Consider the following 20,386-nt stretch of genomic DNA (forward strand, 5'->3'; position numbering starts at 1 on the left):
CCTCACCCTCACTCACCCCCACTCACCCTCAACCCCTCAACCTCAACCCCTCACCCTCCCTCACCCTCACTCACCCTCAACCCCTCACCCTCACTCACCCTCAACCCCTCACTCACCCTCAACCCCTCACCCTCAATCCCTCACCCTCACCCACACTCACCCACACTCACCCCCACTCACCCTCACTCACACTCACCCACCCTCACTCACCCTCACCCTCACCCACCCTCACTCACCCTCACCCTCACTCACCCTCACCCTCAACCCCTCACCCTCAACCCCTCACCCACCCTCAACCCCTCACCCTCACTCACCCTCAACCCCTCACCCTCAACCCCTCACTCACCCTCACCCTCAACCCCTCAGCCTCACCCTCACTCACCCTCAACCCCTCACCCTCACTCACCCTCAACCTCATGCTAAAGATTTACAAAAAAACCCATAAACAATTCTAAAAGCACTAACTCTAATGCTGCGAGACCTATTGCATTTCTAATGCTTGTGATCTATAGCCATTAAATGCATGCGATTTCCTGAATCTGTGTCCTTGAGTGTGGGGATATTCAATCCGGGGTCCAGGTGTGGACATCTACTCAGCGTACTGAAATTATTGCTTTTGCAAAACAAATTGAAAAATACAATTTCACTACAAAGGTCTCAAGGGAGCCATACCTTTAAAAAAAAAAATATATCTATCCTAAAACAAACCTAAAATAAAATTAAATAGTCTGCTTAGAGCCACAAAGACCTGCTTGTTTTAGAAATACGTAAAATAAATGACATGTAAGGAATTGTGTCCCTCGACTTGGGAGGGGATCAATGCTTCATTTTCTTCCTTGTGACACAGGAAAAAAGAGAAATGAAACCCCCCACTATAAAGACGGTAATACTCTGTAGCTACTTCCTAGTAATGGATGGTTTGCCAGCCGGCGTGTTCCATCAACCGAGTCAAATGCCGCTTTGTACTTGTAAACATGGCGGATTTCCCACCTTTAAATGGGAGGCGGGCAGCTGGGGGGTGGGGTGGGGGGGATCTCCTGTTCTGCTAATTTATAAATGACCTCCTTTGTTATCTACTCATTGGCAAGCTAAACATTTATATAAATTAGAATATATAGTTTCATTTATGAAAAAATAGTTTTTTGTCTTTGTGGAATTTCAACAGTACCTACCCTTTGAAGCGGTTTATAGGTGCTGTAAGAGTCACTTCTAAAATAAACTACTAGAAGCATGCCAGCCTCTCTAAGACAAAAAACGATGATTGTAGGCATGGTGAAATAAAAGTTGTAAAATGAAAAGTAATATTTATAGCTCCCTGCGGTTTGTTTCAGGAATAACCGACTCTGGATCTGCATGGAGTTTTGCGGAGGTGGCTCGCTGCAAGAGATCTATCAGAGTAAGTGATGATGCTTCAAGGCTGGTCCTTGCTTAAGCCAGAGTGTATGTAAATTGAGAGATTAAATGCAAAAGAAAAGCAGTGATCTGGACACAGACGTGAATAAAGACATTTGGGAGCTGAGGTGAAGTGCATGAATTTCAGGGGCGATAGATTCTATCTTTAGTTGATATTGTTCTTCTCTAAGAAACTGAGATTATGCAACTCTGAAGCATAACATTAGGCCTGTATGCCACCTATGGACAGGTAGATAGATAGATAGATAGATAGATAGATAGATAGATAGATAGATAGATAGATAGATAGATATACATAGATATATCTTTTGTCACTGAAAAAAACAGTTAAAAACCTGTGTCTCAAACTCGGTGAACCAATCAAGTTCACCAGTTATATTGTGTGGCGCATACAGCACACACCATCAATCGAGTCACCCATTCTAATGAAGTTGAGAAAGGCTCGTGATATTGTGTCATAGACACTCACAACATGATTGTACTGTACATCATTTTGATCACCCATCATGTCTTTAGTCTGTAAAAACCCAGAACAATAGAAACACATACCAGTGTTTTCAAAATAGCCCTTTCAAGATATATATGTATATGTTCTTAAAGATGGCTGAAGAAGTGTTGCGACCTAAACATTTTTACTTGCATTAATATCGATTTGCCTAGTTTTTGACTCTTTGAACTGCCCCATGTAACTCGTTGACTTTCCCTAAACATGACATATTGTCACACTGCAACAGATATAATTGGCTGACCCAATTTCATCCCATTGACCATGAACAATGCCTTCTTAAATATTGGGTAACTGTTTAGCATATTGTGTGAAGGAATTTTAGCCACAGGAATTTTTATTTATTGTGTAGTGTTCCTTTTTCTTGTGACCATTCAGTGTGTCTGTTCAACAATATTTGTGCGTGATTTATAACCCTTTTTTTTACCAAACATTAATGTGTCATCTTTGCTTATCATATAATCTCAATTAGTATATTTTATTAACTGGAGGAGAGGGGTTACACACCTCAGATGTTTGCCAAAGATGCATGTTCGTATCATGTTTGGCTATAGATGTATAAGCTTTGCCTACTCCTGACATTCATCTAGTGTTCAGTTGGGAAGTTTGCAAGTTGTTTTTCTTCGAAGAAGCTTTCATGTCATGAGATGTGCTGTGACTTCTTCCTCGGACTACAATGCGCTTGGGAATCAACTACATGCTACATTTATTTATTTTTTAATTCATTTTTTTATATAGCGCGAACTAGACCCGAAGACATCAAGTGTCAGAGCGCTTTACATGAGCACCAGTTTTGTTACAGATAACACATTCATTTTTGTTAGGCACAGGGAGATTAAGTGATTTGTCCAAAATCATGGGGTGTTGAGCGTCGTTGCCCAGACTCGAACCCGGTTTCATCACGTACATCCTGTCTAAACATTCCAATATGACAATCAGGCAGGATATCCTCTGCCTACTCTGACAAGGTGACTACGTGAAGGAGCTTAACCTCGAGAACCTCAAGGATGCCTACTTTCACATACCCACCCTGCCAACCTCCAGTACCTTTGCTTTGTGGTAAGTGGATATAATTTCCAATTGAGAGTACTTCATTTTGCGGACACAATGGCTCCAAGGGTGGTCATGAAGTAGCAGTGGTGCCCACCTATCTGCACAGGTGGAGCACTCACATCTTCCCCTGTCTCGACAATAGACTGATCACCAACGACTTCAGACACCAATGCCTAGCGCACACTAAAGCTGTGATTTGCCTGCTTCATAGCTTAGGATTGCCCATAAATGCAACCAAGTCCCATCTCCAACCTAAACAGATCCAGCTGTTCTTGGGATCTGTTTTGAATGTATTATAGAGAAAGATTGCACAATCTCCACAGATGTTGATTCCAGCAGCTGTGGCCTCTTTTCAGTCCAGTGGTCTGCTCACAGTGAGAACTGTGATGCAGTGTCACTGAATGATGACTTTGTGCATTTTGATCGTACCATATGCCAGGCTCCACATGTGTCTCTTACAAGAATACCTCTCTAGGCAATAGTTACACTCTTCCCCGAGTTCTCCACAATAACTTTGGGGATTTAACATTGGGTGATCTGCCAGGACATTCAACTCTTAGTGGGACATATTCTTATTATTTGCAGACCTACTCAGCACGATGCATCAACAACCCCATGAGTGGGAACTCCACCTGCAAGTCCTACTTGGTACTTCCAGCATTGGGATACCCCACAAATAGACCTGTTCGCCACCCCTTAAAATGCAAAGTGTCCAAACGTCACAAACAGGTACCCAAACCCACAGTCTATGGGCAATGCAGTTTTGATGAACTGGTCATGAATCTTTGTCTACACTTTTCCTCCTCTCCCACTCCTCCCATACATTGTGAAGAAAATGAGAAAAATGTCCTTGACACTCATCCCGGTGGCTCCCACTTGAACCAGACAGCCCTGGTACTCCATACTTCTGGAAATGTCCATCAACCCCAACAAGATGCTTCCACTCTGGCGGGACCTTCTTACCCAGACACAAGGCCAGATCAGACACCCATGTCCAGACAGCTCAAACTAGTGATCTGGCACCTGAAGTCCTAGTGTGTGGCTATTTATCTATCCCTCAGGAGTGCATGATCTTTCTACTCATGGGCCTGGTATGCAGCAAAGTGGGAAAGGTTTGTTCACATATGCCTTTCCAAAAACGTAGGCCCCTTGAAAGCCAATATACAGGACATCGTCTGCTACCTTTTACAGCTGCAGACGTTATTCCTAGCTTAAATATAAGTACGCTTACACCTCGCTGCTGTAGCAGCTTACATGCAAAACAGAGAACGATTATCCCTCTTTTGGATCCCAGTAGTCAAGTTTTTCATGGAGAGTCTTATGGTCATAGTTCATAGAATCCTTTCTGCCCCCGTGTGGAACCTTAATGTACTAGGCTCATGGGGTCACCCTTTGAACCTTTATACTCATGCTCCTTACAATTCCTGATATGGAAAGTAGTTTTCTTAGTGGCCATAATCACCCTCAGGCACATCACTGAGCTGCAAACACTCACCTAAGAAGAGCCTTTTTTTAAGGTTCACAAAGATACGCTTGTTTTCAAGACTAATCCCAAGTTTCTCCCAAAGATAGTTTCAGCCTTTCACCTCAATTAGTCCACAGGACTCCGGTCTCCCTTCTGAAACCAGATTCCATGGCAGAAAGGCTTTTCCTAAGCTGGATGTCAAAACAGCTGTTCGGTACTACATTGACACAACCAAAACTTTTTGCAAATCTGATCAGCTCTTTGTTGCCTTTGCAAAACACTACACAGGTCATCCCATCTCCAAGGCAGGTATAGCAGAGTGGATAGTCAAATGCATGCAAACTTTCTACCCCAAAGCTAAGAGAGTCTTGTCGGTACACCCTGGGAATGCACCACCTTCAAGAAAATGCAGCAATTGCTTTCTTAGGGAACTTTCTACTAGCTAATATCTGAAAAGTGACAACCTTGTCAACACCATTCACATCGATGCTTTTGTGATGTGATTATCAATTGTCACGTATACATGCACACCATGATTGTATTGTGTATAATTTCATCAAATATCATTTTCAAACCTTGATAGCGACAAAACTTGCACGTAGGCTCATTCCAATAAAAATATGTGTTGCATAACCTCCTTTTATTTGTCTCTGGCAACAACTTTTCATTGTGTACTTAGGGAAAAGACAGTACAAAACACTAATTTTGTGAAAGCACAGGTAGTCGACAAGCGGAGTGCAGCTCGGATACAACACATACTTTTCCTGGCTGATATCTTTGTGTGGCATGAGCAGAATAATTCTAGTGATCTGATGTTGTGACAGGTCAGTGAACCAACCATTGGGCAACCTATTAAGTCAAGCCTACAACGAACCCTAGTGCTGTGTGACCCCTTTGGCTGCTAGAAATCTGAGCCACGTTCCTTCTGCCATACATAACATGACTAACACCTTTAACAGTTAGAATTGTATGAAAATTCAGAGACTAGAATTTGTTCAGACGAATTTGCCTCATCTTACATTTATTGTAAATGATTTTGATGATTACCATAGGACTTTTGCCTTCTACTTCTTCGCCAGCTCTCCTCTGATCCACCTTTCTCTGTATGTCATGGGCATTGATGGGGCAAGGGCTTGAGCTCTTGCCTGTCTATCCTAATAGTGAGGGATTAGGTAGCTTGCCTCCAAATGTCAACGTGCACATCCTGCCACACTGCTTTTCATGCGCCCAATAAAGTGATCAAGGTGGCACCAGCAAAATATTGTCCCTTCTTCTCTATGTCCTACCTCAGGGTGAAGTTACTTGATCATTTAAAATTTTTGTGAACTAGAATTCTTTTAAGTATGGGGCCCATGTAATTAAGATCTGGCTGCCACATGTGACAGTGTTGCTAAATAATGAGCCCTTTTTGGAACGGTTAATGAGGCAATACTCAAGTAAGTTTATTGGCCTTATCTTAGAGGCCACTCATGGGTAAATATTATGGTTAATGATTAAGACAATATTGGAGAAAGAAAAATGAAGTCAATTTAGAGCATGTGAATAATGTGGCATTTGGGCGTGTTAATGAGCAAATGTTCCAGTTGGTCCATGAGTCGATATTTGGGTAACTCTATGAGGTAATGCTGGTGCAAGTCAATAGAGTAATACTGGTGCAGGTCAATAGGGTAATACTGGTGAAAGTCAATACAGTAATACTGGTGCAAGTCAATAGGGTAATACTGGTGCAAGTCAATACAGTAATACTGGTGCAAGTCAATAGGGTAATACTGGTGCAAGTCAATAGGGTAATACTGGTGCAAGTCAATACAGTAATACTGGTGCAGGTCAATACAGTAATACTGGTGCAGGTCAATAGGGTAATACTGGTGCAAGTCAATAGGGTAATACTGGTGCAAGTCAATACAGTAATACTGGTGCAAGTCAATAGGGTAATACTGGTGCAAGTCAATAGGGTAATACTGGTGCAAGTCAATACAGTAATACTGGTGCAAGTCAATACAGTAATACTGGTGCAAGTCAATAGGGTAATACTGGTGCAAGTCAATACAGTAATACTGGTGCAAGTCAATAGGGTAATACTGGTGCAAGTCAATAGGGTAATACTGGTGCAAGTCAATACAGTAATACTGGTGCAAGTCAATACAGTAATACTGATGCAAGTCAATACAGTAATACTGGTGCAAGTCAATAGGGTAATACTGGTGCAAGTCAATACAGTAATACTGGTGCAAGTCAATAGGGTAATACTGGTGCAAGTCAATACAGTAATACTGGTGCAAGTCAATACAGTAATACTGGTGCAAGTCAATAGGGTAATACTGGTGCAAGTCAATAGGGTAATACTGGTGCAAGTCAATACAGTAATACTGGTGCAAGTCAATAGGGTCATACTGGTGCAATTGGTGAGGCAGTTCCTTGGTGAGTCAATGAGGCAAGACTGAGGTAAGCCAAAATGGTCTTAATGGAGCAAGTCAGTGAGCTGTTAACTGTAGATGAAAGTGAATTAAAAATTACTGGGCAATGTCAACGAGACAATGTTCGAACAAGACAATATTGTGATACAAGAGCAATGCATTTGTATTAGTATTTTAGAGCTTTTTCTATCTCTGTTTGGCCCCCACATCTTTATCTTTCTCATCAGTCTTCTTTCTCCGTGTCTCTTTCTCTATCCTGTCCCTCCCCATATCTATATCCTTAACCCTCTCGTCTGCCCTATTTCTCTTCATACTCCCTTACTCACTGCTTCATCTGTCTTTCAGTCCATCTATTTCTTTCTCGGTTTTCGTAATCTCCACTAGTTGATTGGCCATCTTTTCATCTTTCCCTCCTCTGCCCACCAGTCCCCAACCTCTCCACTTTGCCTTTCCCATTGCTTCTTCCCTTTATTTTTGACTAATCTCTTCATCTTTGATTCCCTCTCTTCCTTTATTAATTTTCATTGCAACTTTTCTTGGGCTTGTTCTATATACTTTAGTAATAGTACCATTATTAACTCAACTTCTATACCTTCTTTTTCAGCCACTGGTCCATTGGGTGAGCGACAGATTGCATACGTCTGCAGGGAGACACTCAAGGTGTGTACGGGGAAGAATGGCTTAAACAAGTTTATTTCTCTTCTTAAAACTAGAGAAGGGGTAAGCAAGTGACAGGGGATCGCCAACCTTTTCTAGTCGTTCCAGCTTCTGCCTACACAACTCTGGTGTAGCAGGGCCAGAAGCAGTGGAAGTTTCCCTTGTGTTCACACATTGGGTACAGCACGTGCAGAGGCTATGCGTTTAGGAACATAAACAGAAAAGGTTCAATTTTGTTTATTAGTTTTGCATACTCCTTCCTCTCAACCAGAGGAGAGGAGAGGAGGGAGGGAAAGGAGTTGGCCTAACGGCTAGGGCGGTCGACCTCGAATCTGGGGAACTTGGTTCGAGTCTCGTCAACAACGCTGAACATCCTGTGATTCTGGGCAAATCACATCTCCCCGTGCCTAATAAATAAATAAATGAATGTGTCCTCATGTAACACAACTGGTGCTATGTAAAGCGCTATGATACCCGATCGGGTCAAGCTTGCGCTATATAAAACGCTGTAAAAAAACAGAGTTGGGCAGCATGGACACAGCAATTGGAAGCTTCTTGCATGCACAGAGCAGGAACAGCACAGTCAGCAGGCAAGCTTCCCTCACAGAGAATTGGTTTAGCAATGTCAGTAGCAGTGCATGCTTCCCTCACACAGAATAACAGAAGTGGAACACTGTCAGCAGTGAGTGCAAGATTCCTTTGCAGAACAATTAATGCACATGTAGTACCAGTGCAAGCTTCCATCACACACAACAGGTATAAAACAGGGATCTGAAGTGCAAACCAAACTGAAAATAACAGAACAGGGACCTCACTGACCGAGCAGTAATAAGCCTCCCTCACACATGCACAGGCAGCAGCAGTGCATGCGTCCCTCATACATAGAGAGAGATACAGTATGGGCAACAACAGCACAGGCTTTGTTTCCACACTGAAAATGTCCAAATGAGCAAAAGAAGTGTGAATTTCACTTACACTCATAGAAGAGGTACAGACTCTTGACTGGCATCACAAGCTTCGTTTGCTCACTGACCGACTACATAGCACATTCAGCGACTGAACACATGTTCCTCCCATGCACTTCCCCCACACACAAATAGGTAAAACATTTGCTACAGTAGTGCATGCTTTCCACATACAGAGCATGAATGGCTTAGATTACCGCAGTGCAATCTACACTTAGGCAGACAAAACGGCTAGAGAATGTGCAGTAGGACAAGCTTCGCTCAAACAATAAAATAGGTACCCGGGCAGCAGCAAAGCAAATGTGCTTCCAACAAACACAAGACGCAACAGTGAGAGCACCAGTGTATGGCTTAAGCAGATGTACAACAGGTGGTGTGTGGATACGTGCTACACGTGCTTTCCTCACCCTCAGATCATGTAAAACCTGGGAAGTGGCAGTGTAAGCTTGAAATTGGGCCCCAAGCCTCTGGGGACCAGGTGACAGTGTGTGAGCGGTGGACAAATTGAAGTTCGAGGCCATTTTTACCTTTGTTTTTTCTGGGGTACTTGCCAAACTCCTCCACTGAAAGTGAACAGGCTTTTCTTTGGTACAGGACCAGACTACCAAAGCCATTTTCCTCCAACATGGGCTGGGCTTAGCATTCTTCCTCATACTAAGGTTGTATTTCTCATTTCTAGGGGCTGCATTACTTGCATGCGAAGGGGAAGATGCACCGTGACATAAAGGTCAGTAACAATTAATTGAAAGAGCACTAAAATATGGTACTGAAGGATGGACTAAGTGGTTGCGAAAGAGAAGATCTGGCTCTGACATCTGTTTCGCTTCCTCTTTGTGTTTTAGGGAGCAAATATCTTGCTCACGCACGATGGGGAGGTGAAGCTTGGTGAGTACTTCTGTCTTCTCCCTTTTGCTCAATACCCAATTCACTCACCATTCCCAATCTGTCACACTTTACGACTCATTAATTCCCCTCATTATGACCCTCTGCCACACTTGCTTCTACTGCCTTACCTGAACCTACCATATATTAAAAAAATTGTTTAATTAAAGTCTTTATTAAGATTTGGATCTCTAATGAGGGCCATTTTAAATGTGACAAAGTATAAAAGATAATCACAGATCAAAACAGGATAGACACATTACATATTTAAGTCCTTTACCATCCTTATATGTATTTGTGACTCTTTATCACTTTGTGCTTTCCTCCCCCAATTTCACTGCAAGAAGCAAACTCACTTGTATGTCATGCTACGTATCCTACCTGCTTTTTAGGTGTGCATAAGGATGAGAGATTACCATTTAATGCTCCCAGTGCGCTTTTTAAACAGTTTTTCCACCTCCATCTAGACAGTTTTGAATATGATAGCCTTACTAGGAAGACTTCTACCATTTCTATCTTTCAAGATGCCTTTTATACACAAATTTGAAATCCACAACTAAACATATGTCTTAGCCTATAGAATATAATAATCTACCAAGATTGCATGTCCCTGTTGTTTTTGCTGACAAATAATACGGATATATTTTTTGTCTAGCTAACATCGTATTTCCCCCCGCCATTCCATAAAGCTCACTTTTTACCAGAGGACCACAATCACATTTGTAATTTTTATTTATGAGCTCCTGAATTTAGACAACAAACATCAGACCAATGTGTTTCTTTGGATCTGCATTCCTTGGGCTAGAAAGATGACCATTTAAGTTAATAACACTTTGAGACCTGGTACCATTCATCGGCCGTCAACTGTTCCATAGGCCCTAGTCGCTTCTGCTGTCTCCATTTTGCTGTGCGTCCATTAACTTCAGATGAACCACCGCTGAAAAAATCGGCCTACCACAGACAGAATGTTCTGAGGGCTCTACTGGTAGGTGTGCTAACTTTAAGAGAAAGAGAGAAAAAGGGTTGCATTTTATGGGAAGCAAGGAGAGAGAACCAGTAGGACACAGATATGGGAATCAAATTGTTGAATGTGCCACAGAAAGACATGGCAAAGTCGTAGTAGATGGATTAGTCCGAAAGGGGGGATCCGCATGCTTTTTCTTTGGAAGCAGGCAGAACTGTAGGTACATAGAAGGTGTGAATGAGTGGGGAATCATGATCACCCTTCTCCTCCTTCCATTTAAGACCCCAAAAGACAGTCCATTGCAGCACTAGGACTGCTCTTGTTCCGCTGCAACAAAAATGTAGGCCCCAGCTCTGCTACAGCGGACCTTCCCTATAATCCTTCCACATCTAAATGTAGTACTTCTTCTCATAATGTGCCACCATAATATGTACTGAACAACCGTATTGCTAAAATCACAGATCACTAGATGCAGGTGGATTCAGCGCAAACCTGCTTTCGCTTCTTGCAACAGAAATGTCTGCTTTAGCCTTGGTGGTGCGCACTGAAGAAAAATGGTTTTCTCCAGTTATATTTTCAGAACATTTGGATTTGTAATGATCTTTTACAGGATGAGAAAGCAGCTGCATATGTTAAAAGGAAAATTAGTTGCTAGTCCAAGAAAATAGCAACAGTGCTTTTTTTAGTTAATTGAACAAATTAAAATAGTTAATTGCTGAAAAAGCCTGCGACAGGAACTGTGATGCTAGTGGTCAGTCTCCAATCACGCCCAGTGGAAGAGGAATCAAGAGAAGAAATAAGAAGTTTAACAGGTTTGAGTTTACAAAAGTATATAGACGTCCATTTCGTTGGCACTAATGAAGTATTTAGAATGTGAGATGTCCTCAAGTGGCAATACCCTTCAATGGAGTGAATGACAGTGCTGGTGAATGAAGATTCTGGTAACCGCTACCAGATCTGCTAGTGCTCTGAGGTACATGCTTACCAGAGACGTAATCAAGATGGATCCCTGAGGTACCCCACAAGTCATGGGGCTTCACCTGTAGGAACGCATCTGAAGGAACTGGATTCACCCTCTAAAAAATTAGGAGAAGCACTTTGGAACCCACCCTCTCAAATCTTCCAAACTCATTTGAGTGGAAAGATTGTTGATCTGGGCCGCATGGTCGATTTCATCGAAATACCATGAGAGATAAAGGAGGACACCTGAACAGGCTTCCACAACAGCCACTGGCTCATGACACTGTTACCAAATTGATAACACCAAGGTAGTTCTGTGGTGGATGTAAAGAAAGCAAATGTTTCTCCATTCAAGGAGCAAGCAGAAGCTGGGCTGGTTAAAATGGTTCAAAATTAGCAAGACAGAGGATTTTTAAAATTATACAATCAGTCCACGTGCTGAAAATTATTGCTCAGTAACCAATGAGAAAGAAGGACCTAGATTATAACAGCAGGTAAAGAATCGTCAGTGCACATTTTACCTTCAGAGAGGAAAAACAGGTTTTGAATGTTTCTCAACTAAACCTTACAGTTATGCTTTTGTTTTAACTTTTTTCATCAGGGGAGAAAACAATTCCACTCTTCCTTGCCAGTTTTACAGAGGCAGACATTCCACTTTCCATTCCTCCAAGGTGTTGCATACAGGTATACTGCAGTACTGTGAATTTATAATATCAAGTGCTGTGCATCTGGACCGTCTCGGCCCCCAAAGCAAGTCTAGGCTCCAGAGAAGCGTTGACAACAGGGTCCTGAGCCTTAACATTGAGAAACTTGATCTCAGCTCTGAGAAAATACCCACCTCAGAGTGGCGGTAAACTCTGAACTGAACTTGAAAGCATGTACCAACCTTAATGCTGAGTGACCCCCACAACACCAGAAGAGCGAGGCGAGCAGCCTAACATGAAGCAGAGGAGAATTTACATAGACCCTATGGCAGGACATATTTTAGCTCATCCACCGCAACCTACCCCACTATGCCAACCTTAAGCTAAGAAGCTGCTACTCATATTCATGGAGGCAGTATCTAAAGAACTCAATCCCTATCCCCGTCCCTACAAAGCTTATGCATTTGGAGCAAAGCCAAACACCAGCACATCACCTGCACAATCCCAGAAACCTCCACTCTCTGTACGCTCAGAGATTCAGACCCTAATTCTGCGATGGATCTTCCAGACCCTTATGAAGAGCCTGTCCTGACATATAACGGAGACAACACTTGGCATGCTTAGTGTGTGGTTGCCCAATATCACTATTTCTTAGAACCCTTCCCAGCCAAGCCAACTCTTATCTGGTCATACCACCTTCTACCGAGCAGTAATCCAGCATGCAGCTGACTATTACATGGTCAAACTCCATGTACTAGAGGAAGAGAAGGACTTCCTTATTGAAATGCTCTTGAAAACAAAATGGTTGATGCCGTACTTGCCAATGTTGAAAAGCATGTTGATATGCTCAACTGAGAACTTTAAAGACCCAGAGGAAACCAAGTTGGTCACACCATGGGTTCAGAAAAAGTATAGGGCGACGGGGACCAAGTTTCAACCAATTCACTGGTAGTCCATACTGCTCAAAAAAGGGTTTTCAACCAGAGCACATGGATGCCCCTCCATCTGACAAAGAGAGATAGCATGTTGAAACTGATGGCAAAAGGGGAGCTGTGGGTGCTGAAACTCAGTGGCGCATAGCCAATCTTGATTGTGCTACTGTCTCTATGTGAGAGGAACCATTGAGAGCAGATGCAGCAGCTGGTAAAACACATTCCAGATGCATACAAGAAGCATAGGAAGAAGCTCATCGAGGAGGGGAAGACTATCTCAACGCCACATCTGATGTGCCCTGATGGTGCTGACACTGCCTCACAACAAAATAACACTAATGTTCGCCACCCAAGACATGGCTGGTTGAGAATCTCTGAATTCCAACCAGTAGTCCAGCAGCATCTTCTGAGTGTAATTTGGAAAACACTTTTTCGGGCCTTGGGTGGGCTCAAAGCTCCGGCACTTCAAAATTAGCCCACAATATCAGGGTTTTAGACACAACTAGTGCAAGTTTCAGCTAAGTCAGCTGCAACAGTCTATTCAGTAGGGACGGCCTTTCAAGTCCTACTCTGTACATGTCTTCAGGGGCAAGAGGCACAGTAAGGCGAGTGGTGCCCAAACCAGGGGCACCTCTTCCTCAAAGCAATGACCTTCCACATATTCTCCCCAATCACACAACACCTGTTGGAGGACGAATAAGGTTACATCTTCCCCAGTGGAGAGAAATAGCCACGGGCAAGTGAGTACTTTCCATTACCGCGCATTGCTATTGCCGAGAGTTTCAAAAGGAAGTGATAAAATCAGTGACAAGGTGTTTACTCCTGGTAATTTATAATCTCAGAGAAAGACAGGAAGCTGTGGCCAATCCTTGAAAGCCTGCTGCTCAGACCACTTCAAAATAACAACTGTACAAAGACATCATTCCACTCCTCTGCATCAGGGACTAAATGGTGACCCTTGACCTAAAGGCTCATACTTCATCACCATCCATCTGGCCCACCACTAGTGTCTCCGGTTTGTGGTAAGTGGAAAGCATTGCCAGTTTAAAGAACTACCTGTTAGGATCACAACAGTCTCATAAGTGTCCACAACATTTCTGCCCATGGTTGCAGTGCACCTTCACTGCAGTGCTATTAATGTATTCCCATTCCTGGATGACTCTCTGATAAAGAGCAACAGCTGAGAGCAATACCTTATTCATGCTCATCAAGCAGTTTCTTTTTTATACACATTAGGGTACATGGTCAATGCCAAGAACAACTTTACCTCTGTGTACACAACTAACAAAACCATTCTTGGGGGTTAAACCTGAAAGCAATAACAGGCAAAGCCTGCCCCAACGTCAAGAGTGTGATGGCCTTTCAGAGACTGCTTCCTCTTTACTTGACATCACTTCCTCTGACAGTGAGCATGATAATGAAACTCTTAGGAATATTGCCATCTTTTTTGGCAATATTTCAAAGTGCTCAGTTGCAGATACACCTTCTGCATGAGTGCCTTGCTATACAGTGGTCCCAAGTGGCAAGTAAGTGAGAAGATCAAGTGCTGGTGGATCCCAGAATTCAGCACAAACTGGTATTTTGGAACACAAGAACTTGTTAATGGGCAGGTCCTTCATGACTCTCAGCCACAAGTGACCATTAACACAGGTGCGACCCTGACAGGGTAGGGAGCCCATCTAGGCCAGCTGAAAAACCAGGGCTAATGGTCTCCTCAGTATGTACTGGAACTATTGGCAATTCAGTTGGCTCTCTAAGTATTTTACAAAGTAATTCAAAACCAGACTGTTCTCATTTGTACAGACGGCATGAACACAATATGTAATACCATTTGTACAGACGGCTTGAACACAATATGTAATACCTTAAAAAACAAGGGCACACACCAAACTCATCCCAGGCTTGTTCAGACAATCTGGCATTGGAACATTCACAGTTGAGTCCTTCTCATGGCAGAACACCTCCCCAGACTAGACAATTACTTTGTGGACCTGATCAGGAGGGGGCATCAGCAGCAACACAAATTGGCGCTCAACCACCATGTTCTTCATCAATACTTTCATCGCTGGGAAACAGCAATCAACCACCCACGAGAACGCTAAATGCCAAAGCTTCACTTCCAAGTATCCGCATCAACAGTCCTCGGGTAATGATCTTTGAGAGAACTGGTCAGGTTTTTTGTGTATGCTTTCCCCTTGCTACCACTAACATACATTGTTGGGAAAATAAGGCAGGCTTCTATGAGGATAATTCTTAAAGAACCAACCTGAGCAAGACAGCCATGGGACAGTTTCTGGAAATGTTTGTACTCAGAGTGCACATAGTGGCTGCCTCTGTATTACAGCCTCATCACACACTATTAAGGTCAGCTACAACACCCCAGCTTCAGGGCATTACATTTTGTGATTTGGCACCTAAGGCCTTAGAGTGTGGGTATTTTTAAATTCTAGAAGAGTGCTTGCTAATGCTTAAGGAGGCCAGTAAGCCCTCAACAAGGGCTTGTTACACAGTCGTGCAGATGAGATTTTTTCATATCTGCACTAGTTTCAGGAAGCAGACTGTACAGGCCTCTAGCAAGATATTACCTGTTGGTTGCTCCACCTACAGTAGGCAATGGTAGTATATACTTCAATCAGGGTAAATATAGCCGATGTGACATTTTACTTACAAAATCGACAACACAAGTAAATATTTATAAATACTGGTGATATGGAAGAGCTAAATAATAATTTCTGCAAGAGCCCCACAAGTTCCCTCATATGGAACTCAACATTGTTTTTACTAGGCTCATGGGTCCAACATTTGCCCCATTACACTAATGCCCATTGCAGTTTCTTTTATAGAAGGTGGCCTTCCTCATTGTTATCATTTCCCCATGTATAGTTAGTGAACTACAATCTCTGACAATGGAGAATCTATGTATTCAAGTGACTAAAGAACAAGTCGTCCTTAAAACAAACCTTTGTTTTCTACCTTAGGTTGTCTCCTTCTCTCGCCCTAAAAGACCTTACTAACTTTAAATGTCATAAGAGCACTCATGTACTATATCGACCATCCTAAATCAATTTGAAAGACAAAGCAATTCTTGGTAGCTTTTGGCACGTACCCTTAAGGGTACTTTTCCAGAGTAGCCTTGCTAGATGGAAACGCAGACTACACTCTGTGTCCCACACTGGGTAATATCCCACTGGGGACACTTATAAAGCTATAACGTGGTTTACCATTCACACTTTTACCAAACATTGTGTGGGCATTCATGCACCCAAGAAGCACAAGTCAAGCAAACTGTCCTTAAAAATGTGTCCAAAATGTCTTTGGCTACAGCTCTCAAGACACTGGTTTAAGAAGAGGGACTTCCAGCTTTTTAGTCTATGATATACATGTGATCTACAGCTCCACATGCTGCAAACGGAAAACATTCTTGCCTGTAAAAACTGGTTTGCTGCTAGTGCTGTAAATTCACATAAACGCTCCCATTTCCCTAAATGCGAGCTTAAGCTATGAAATTATAACAATAATCACTTTTTTAATAAAGTTTTTTCCTTTACACAAGAAAAGAAGGGCAGTCCTGCTTCGCATCAGTACTCTTACTTATTCTCACTGTACGGGAAAACACAATATGATACAGTGTCTATTTCTTGGCACCCTGTGTGAAGAAAGTCCTTTCTGATATCCAGGAGAATAAATGACTGAATCGGGATATGTTCATTAAAGTTGAAAGGTTTATTCTTCAGTAAAAGTCAGCATACACAGGAGCACAGCTGTTCAGGAGAAGGTCCAACTGCTGAATGCCTGATTCAGCAGTTGGAATTTCTAAGGAGAACAGGCACCACGAGCGATACACCTTTGAAGTTAAACATTCCTTCAAAGTGCGCATGCTGTGGAATATGGCATACAAAGCATTAATGTAATAAACATAGAAGATGACTACAATCAAAAGTATATCAAATGAAAACCGTACATTACATCCTTGTACATTTCGGGGGAGGGATCACCTTGAAACCAGAATCTCTGCTTTGAAGAAAAAATACTTGTGGCGTCCGTGCCAAAGACCAGATGGGAGAGGTGTGCAAATCATTTGGGTATACAGCACTGCATGCTACAGACTGATTGTTGCAGGTAAGTAACATTTTCCTTGCTCGACGTGACAGCAGTAGGCTGACTTCAGTGCTTCAATATTGACTATTTTGTACTGGAGATATGATTTCCTGAAGTGGAAATAATGCTTTAGGCAAGACATCTGATTTAATCTGAATTGCCTCTCATCAATCTACTTTAATCCTGTCTTTGAGCTAAATCAAATGTACCTCAGAGTTAAGACAAGTTCTCAACAATATTCCAATCGTACAGCTCCTCATTTATTTTGGGCCAGGGAGGAAGGTCACTTGATGAATTGGTCACTTAATGAAATGTTTATTGATCAGATCCATCTTAAGTTGTTGAGCCACAATGAGGCCTCTAGTTCTAAGCCTTCATCACCAAACAAGGATTTGCCATTTTGTTCCTCGTCTGTCTTCCCATATCCAATCCTTACCACTGAGGTTTATCTCCAAATGCAGAACATATTCCCTAGCTGTCAAAAATAATTTCCCTAACATGGCCGTTATTTATCCAAAAATCCCAAAACAGAGGAAACAGGACATCACTTCCAGTCAAAATACCAAGCAAAGTAAAAACACAACAGAATGCGTAAATATAACATAATCAATCCGACCTCCAGGAACTAGGGCGGGAACCACAATTGTGTCAGGAAAGACCAGGGCTCAGAGTAAGGAAGATTACCAGTAAGTAACCAGGACATTCTTCGCTGTAGAGGAACCAGTGTCAGATTTGCACCTTTAGATGTCCTGTGCTGCTTTTACCAAGAAGGGCATGAAGACATGGCTTGATGCACCCTATCTGGGCTGAGCTCACGAGCAATCTTGCATGTGAATAGAAATCTTAAATTGGACAGGGGGTGGAAGTGAAGAATATTTTTTTGTTTTTACTAGCTGTTTTTGTTTATTTTCTTCTCCCTTTTAGCGGACTTTGGTGTTTCTGCAGAAATCACCGCATCAGTGGCCAAGAGGAAGTCGTTCATTGGGACACCTTACTGGTAAGTACAATGCTCACCCTTCCCCGGAATCACATTAAGCTCAATGAAATAGCGTAGAGGACTGAATGTTGCTGGAAGTATCTTCATGCAACTTGAAAATGAAAAGTGTGTAAACTTGTAGTCTGACTTTCCATTTAATCTTTTCAAGGTCGATAAACTGAGTACCATTTAGACCCTCACTACACGTCTGCAGGGAATACCACTCCACCCAATTTTTGATTTTATCAGTTGCAGGAAAGAAATAAAGGAACCACATACTGGAATGTTAATTAAAGAGCCCACATGCTTTCTCTAATTCTGGGCACAGAAGCTTGTGATACCTGGAAATTAAGGGGAGGTACTGTGCGCATTTGTTAACCCTGGCCGCTACAGCTCCCCCATCCAATTAGCAAGCATATCCTATTTAAACCACTTATGATGTGAGTTACATGATACTGTTTATTTTGTGGTGTGTTTTTTCCAAGTGCTCAATATTAAAAATATTATCACTTTATTTTGCCCCGGCTGCTGTTCCCAAATGTGCAATGAATCAAAACTTATTCAATTAGAAGGCGTATGTTATTTAAACAGCCCTGCTCAATCAATGATGAACATAAAAGAAATAGGCAACAGCAACAAACTCCAAATATATATGCAATATTTTTAATCTATTGTCATATTGAAGTATTGAAAGCGAATTCACAGTATTATATACATTTTATTATATACATTGCCCCGTATTAGAGCGTGCAGTAAAGCAAAAGGGTGTCAAAAGAGCGTGAACGTGATAAGGTGAAAGGAAAGGAAATCACACAAAATTATAAAGGTATTTTAAATGATTAAAAAAACACCAGCCAATGAAAGCCGGAACAGTATATCCTGGCCACTTCAATTAGTCCGCATACAATCCCTAATGTTATTCTGAGGCATAGGATGTAAAAAATGTCTGCACTATATCACAGAGGGAGATGTAGTTAGTGGTCCAGGTTTTTAGTAAGTGTCGACGTTTCGACTCGTCTTGCGGCCTTGCGGTTGATTATGCCTGGGCCATGCGAGTCTTCTTCATGACATATTGGACGGGGCAACACAGGGATCTCATTGTTGACCCTATGAAAGATATAAATAACCATGAGGATTGGGGCTGTTGCCTAATCACTAAAACAAGGGCAGAAGTCCAAGAGTGCTTACCCTTCTCGGGATGTATGCGGACTAATTGAAGTGGCCAGGATATACTGTTCCGGCTTTCATTGGCTGGTGTTTTTTGAATCATTTAAAATACCTTTATAATTTTGTGTGATTTCCTTTCCTTTCACCTTATCACGTTCACGCTCTTTTGACACCCTTTTGCTTTACTGCACGCTCTAATACGGGGCAATGTATATAATAAAATGTATATAATACTGTGAATTCGCTTTCAATACTTCAATATGACAATAGATTACAAATATTGCATATATATTTGGATTTTGTTGCTGTTGCCTATTTCTTTTATGTTCATCATTGATTGAGCAGGGCTGTTTAAATAACATACGCCTTCTAATTGAATAAGTTTTGATTCATTGCTTGTTTGAAAATATATAGGTCTCGGACCGTTGTTTGTTTATATTAGTACAATACCCAGGTCCAGCACCTTTTGGGTTACCCCATTTCATTAATGGCTGTTCCCAAATGAGCAGTCATGTTCCTACATCATATCTCTGAGAATAGAAGCTAAGGAGATGACCAAATGAGAGTGTGATGATTTGTTTTCCTATCCTATTTCTATTCTAAACCTCTACATATCTGCTTGTCTCCTTGTTGAACATGTATTCCTCCCTGTCTCCTCTGCTGTATGCAGGATGGCACCAGAGGTAGCCGCCGTGGAGAGGAAAGGTGGCTACAATCAGCTCTGTGACATTTGGGCCATAGGAATCACCGCTATCGAGTTTGCTGAACTCCAGCCACCTATGTTTGACCTTCATCCAATGAGGTAAGAGATATCGTGTGCTTCACCCTCATTTGCAAATGTTTGTCTACCGGCCACCCTTAACAACCATTTGAAGGCTTTTGTCATCCCATACTAAGTCGATCTGTCTGGTTGTAAAAAAAACTGTTGTGTATTTCCAAGGTCTTACAGTGGACTTAAGGATGTAAGGGTTGCCCATTGCTCACCATTGATTGGCTTTATTGTCAATATTATTTGCTTGCTTCTTATTCGATGGCTTGCCTTGACCATCTTGTGGTTATCCCTCCCTTGAAGCATAGCCTTGTTACTTGTGTCCTTCAAGTGCGCACTATTGCCTACCTGCAACCCAATTCCATTTCAGAAGGTTTAGTCCTGTCAAATGGGTTATTTTGACAGGTCTAATTTGCAGTTAAAACCTGCACAGCTAGGCTACTGGTGTCAAGCCTGCAGTTATGTTTACATTGTCACTATGGTGAATGGTGCAATGGGTGTTGCAGTCCACTTGCGGCA

At 42.2% G+C, this 20,386-nt stretch overlaps 1 protein-coding gene across 2 annotated transcripts in view; it reads left to right on the forward strand.

Moving 5' to 3' along the window:
* The window catches only part of MAP4K2 (mitogen-activated protein kinase kinase kinase kinase 2), a 348,117-nt gene that overhangs the window by 144,763 nt on the left and 182,968 nt on the right, over positions 1-20,386 (forward strand). For both annotated transcript variants that reach the window (XM_086938087.1, XM_086938086.1), the window contains exons 4-9: positions 1,332-1,396; positions 7,458-7,513; positions 9,155-9,202; positions 9,318-9,360; positions 17,880-17,952; positions 19,769-19,900. In XM_086938087.1, coding sequence (XP_086794213.1) covers positions 1,332-1,396; positions 7,458-7,513; positions 9,155-9,202; positions 9,318-9,360; positions 17,880-17,952; positions 19,769-19,900 — 417 coding nt within the window. The remainder of the gene's footprint in view (positions 1-1,331; positions 1,397-7,457; positions 7,514-9,154; positions 9,203-9,317; positions 9,361-17,879; positions 17,953-19,768; positions 19,901-20,386) is intronic.

This window comes from Lissotriton vulgaris, chromosome 9 (assembly GCF_964263255.1).
Source record: "Lissotriton vulgaris chromosome 9, aLisVul1.2, whole genome shotgun sequence".
NCBI lineage: Eukaryota > Metazoa > Chordata > Amphibia > Caudata > Salamandridae > Lissotriton > Lissotriton vulgaris.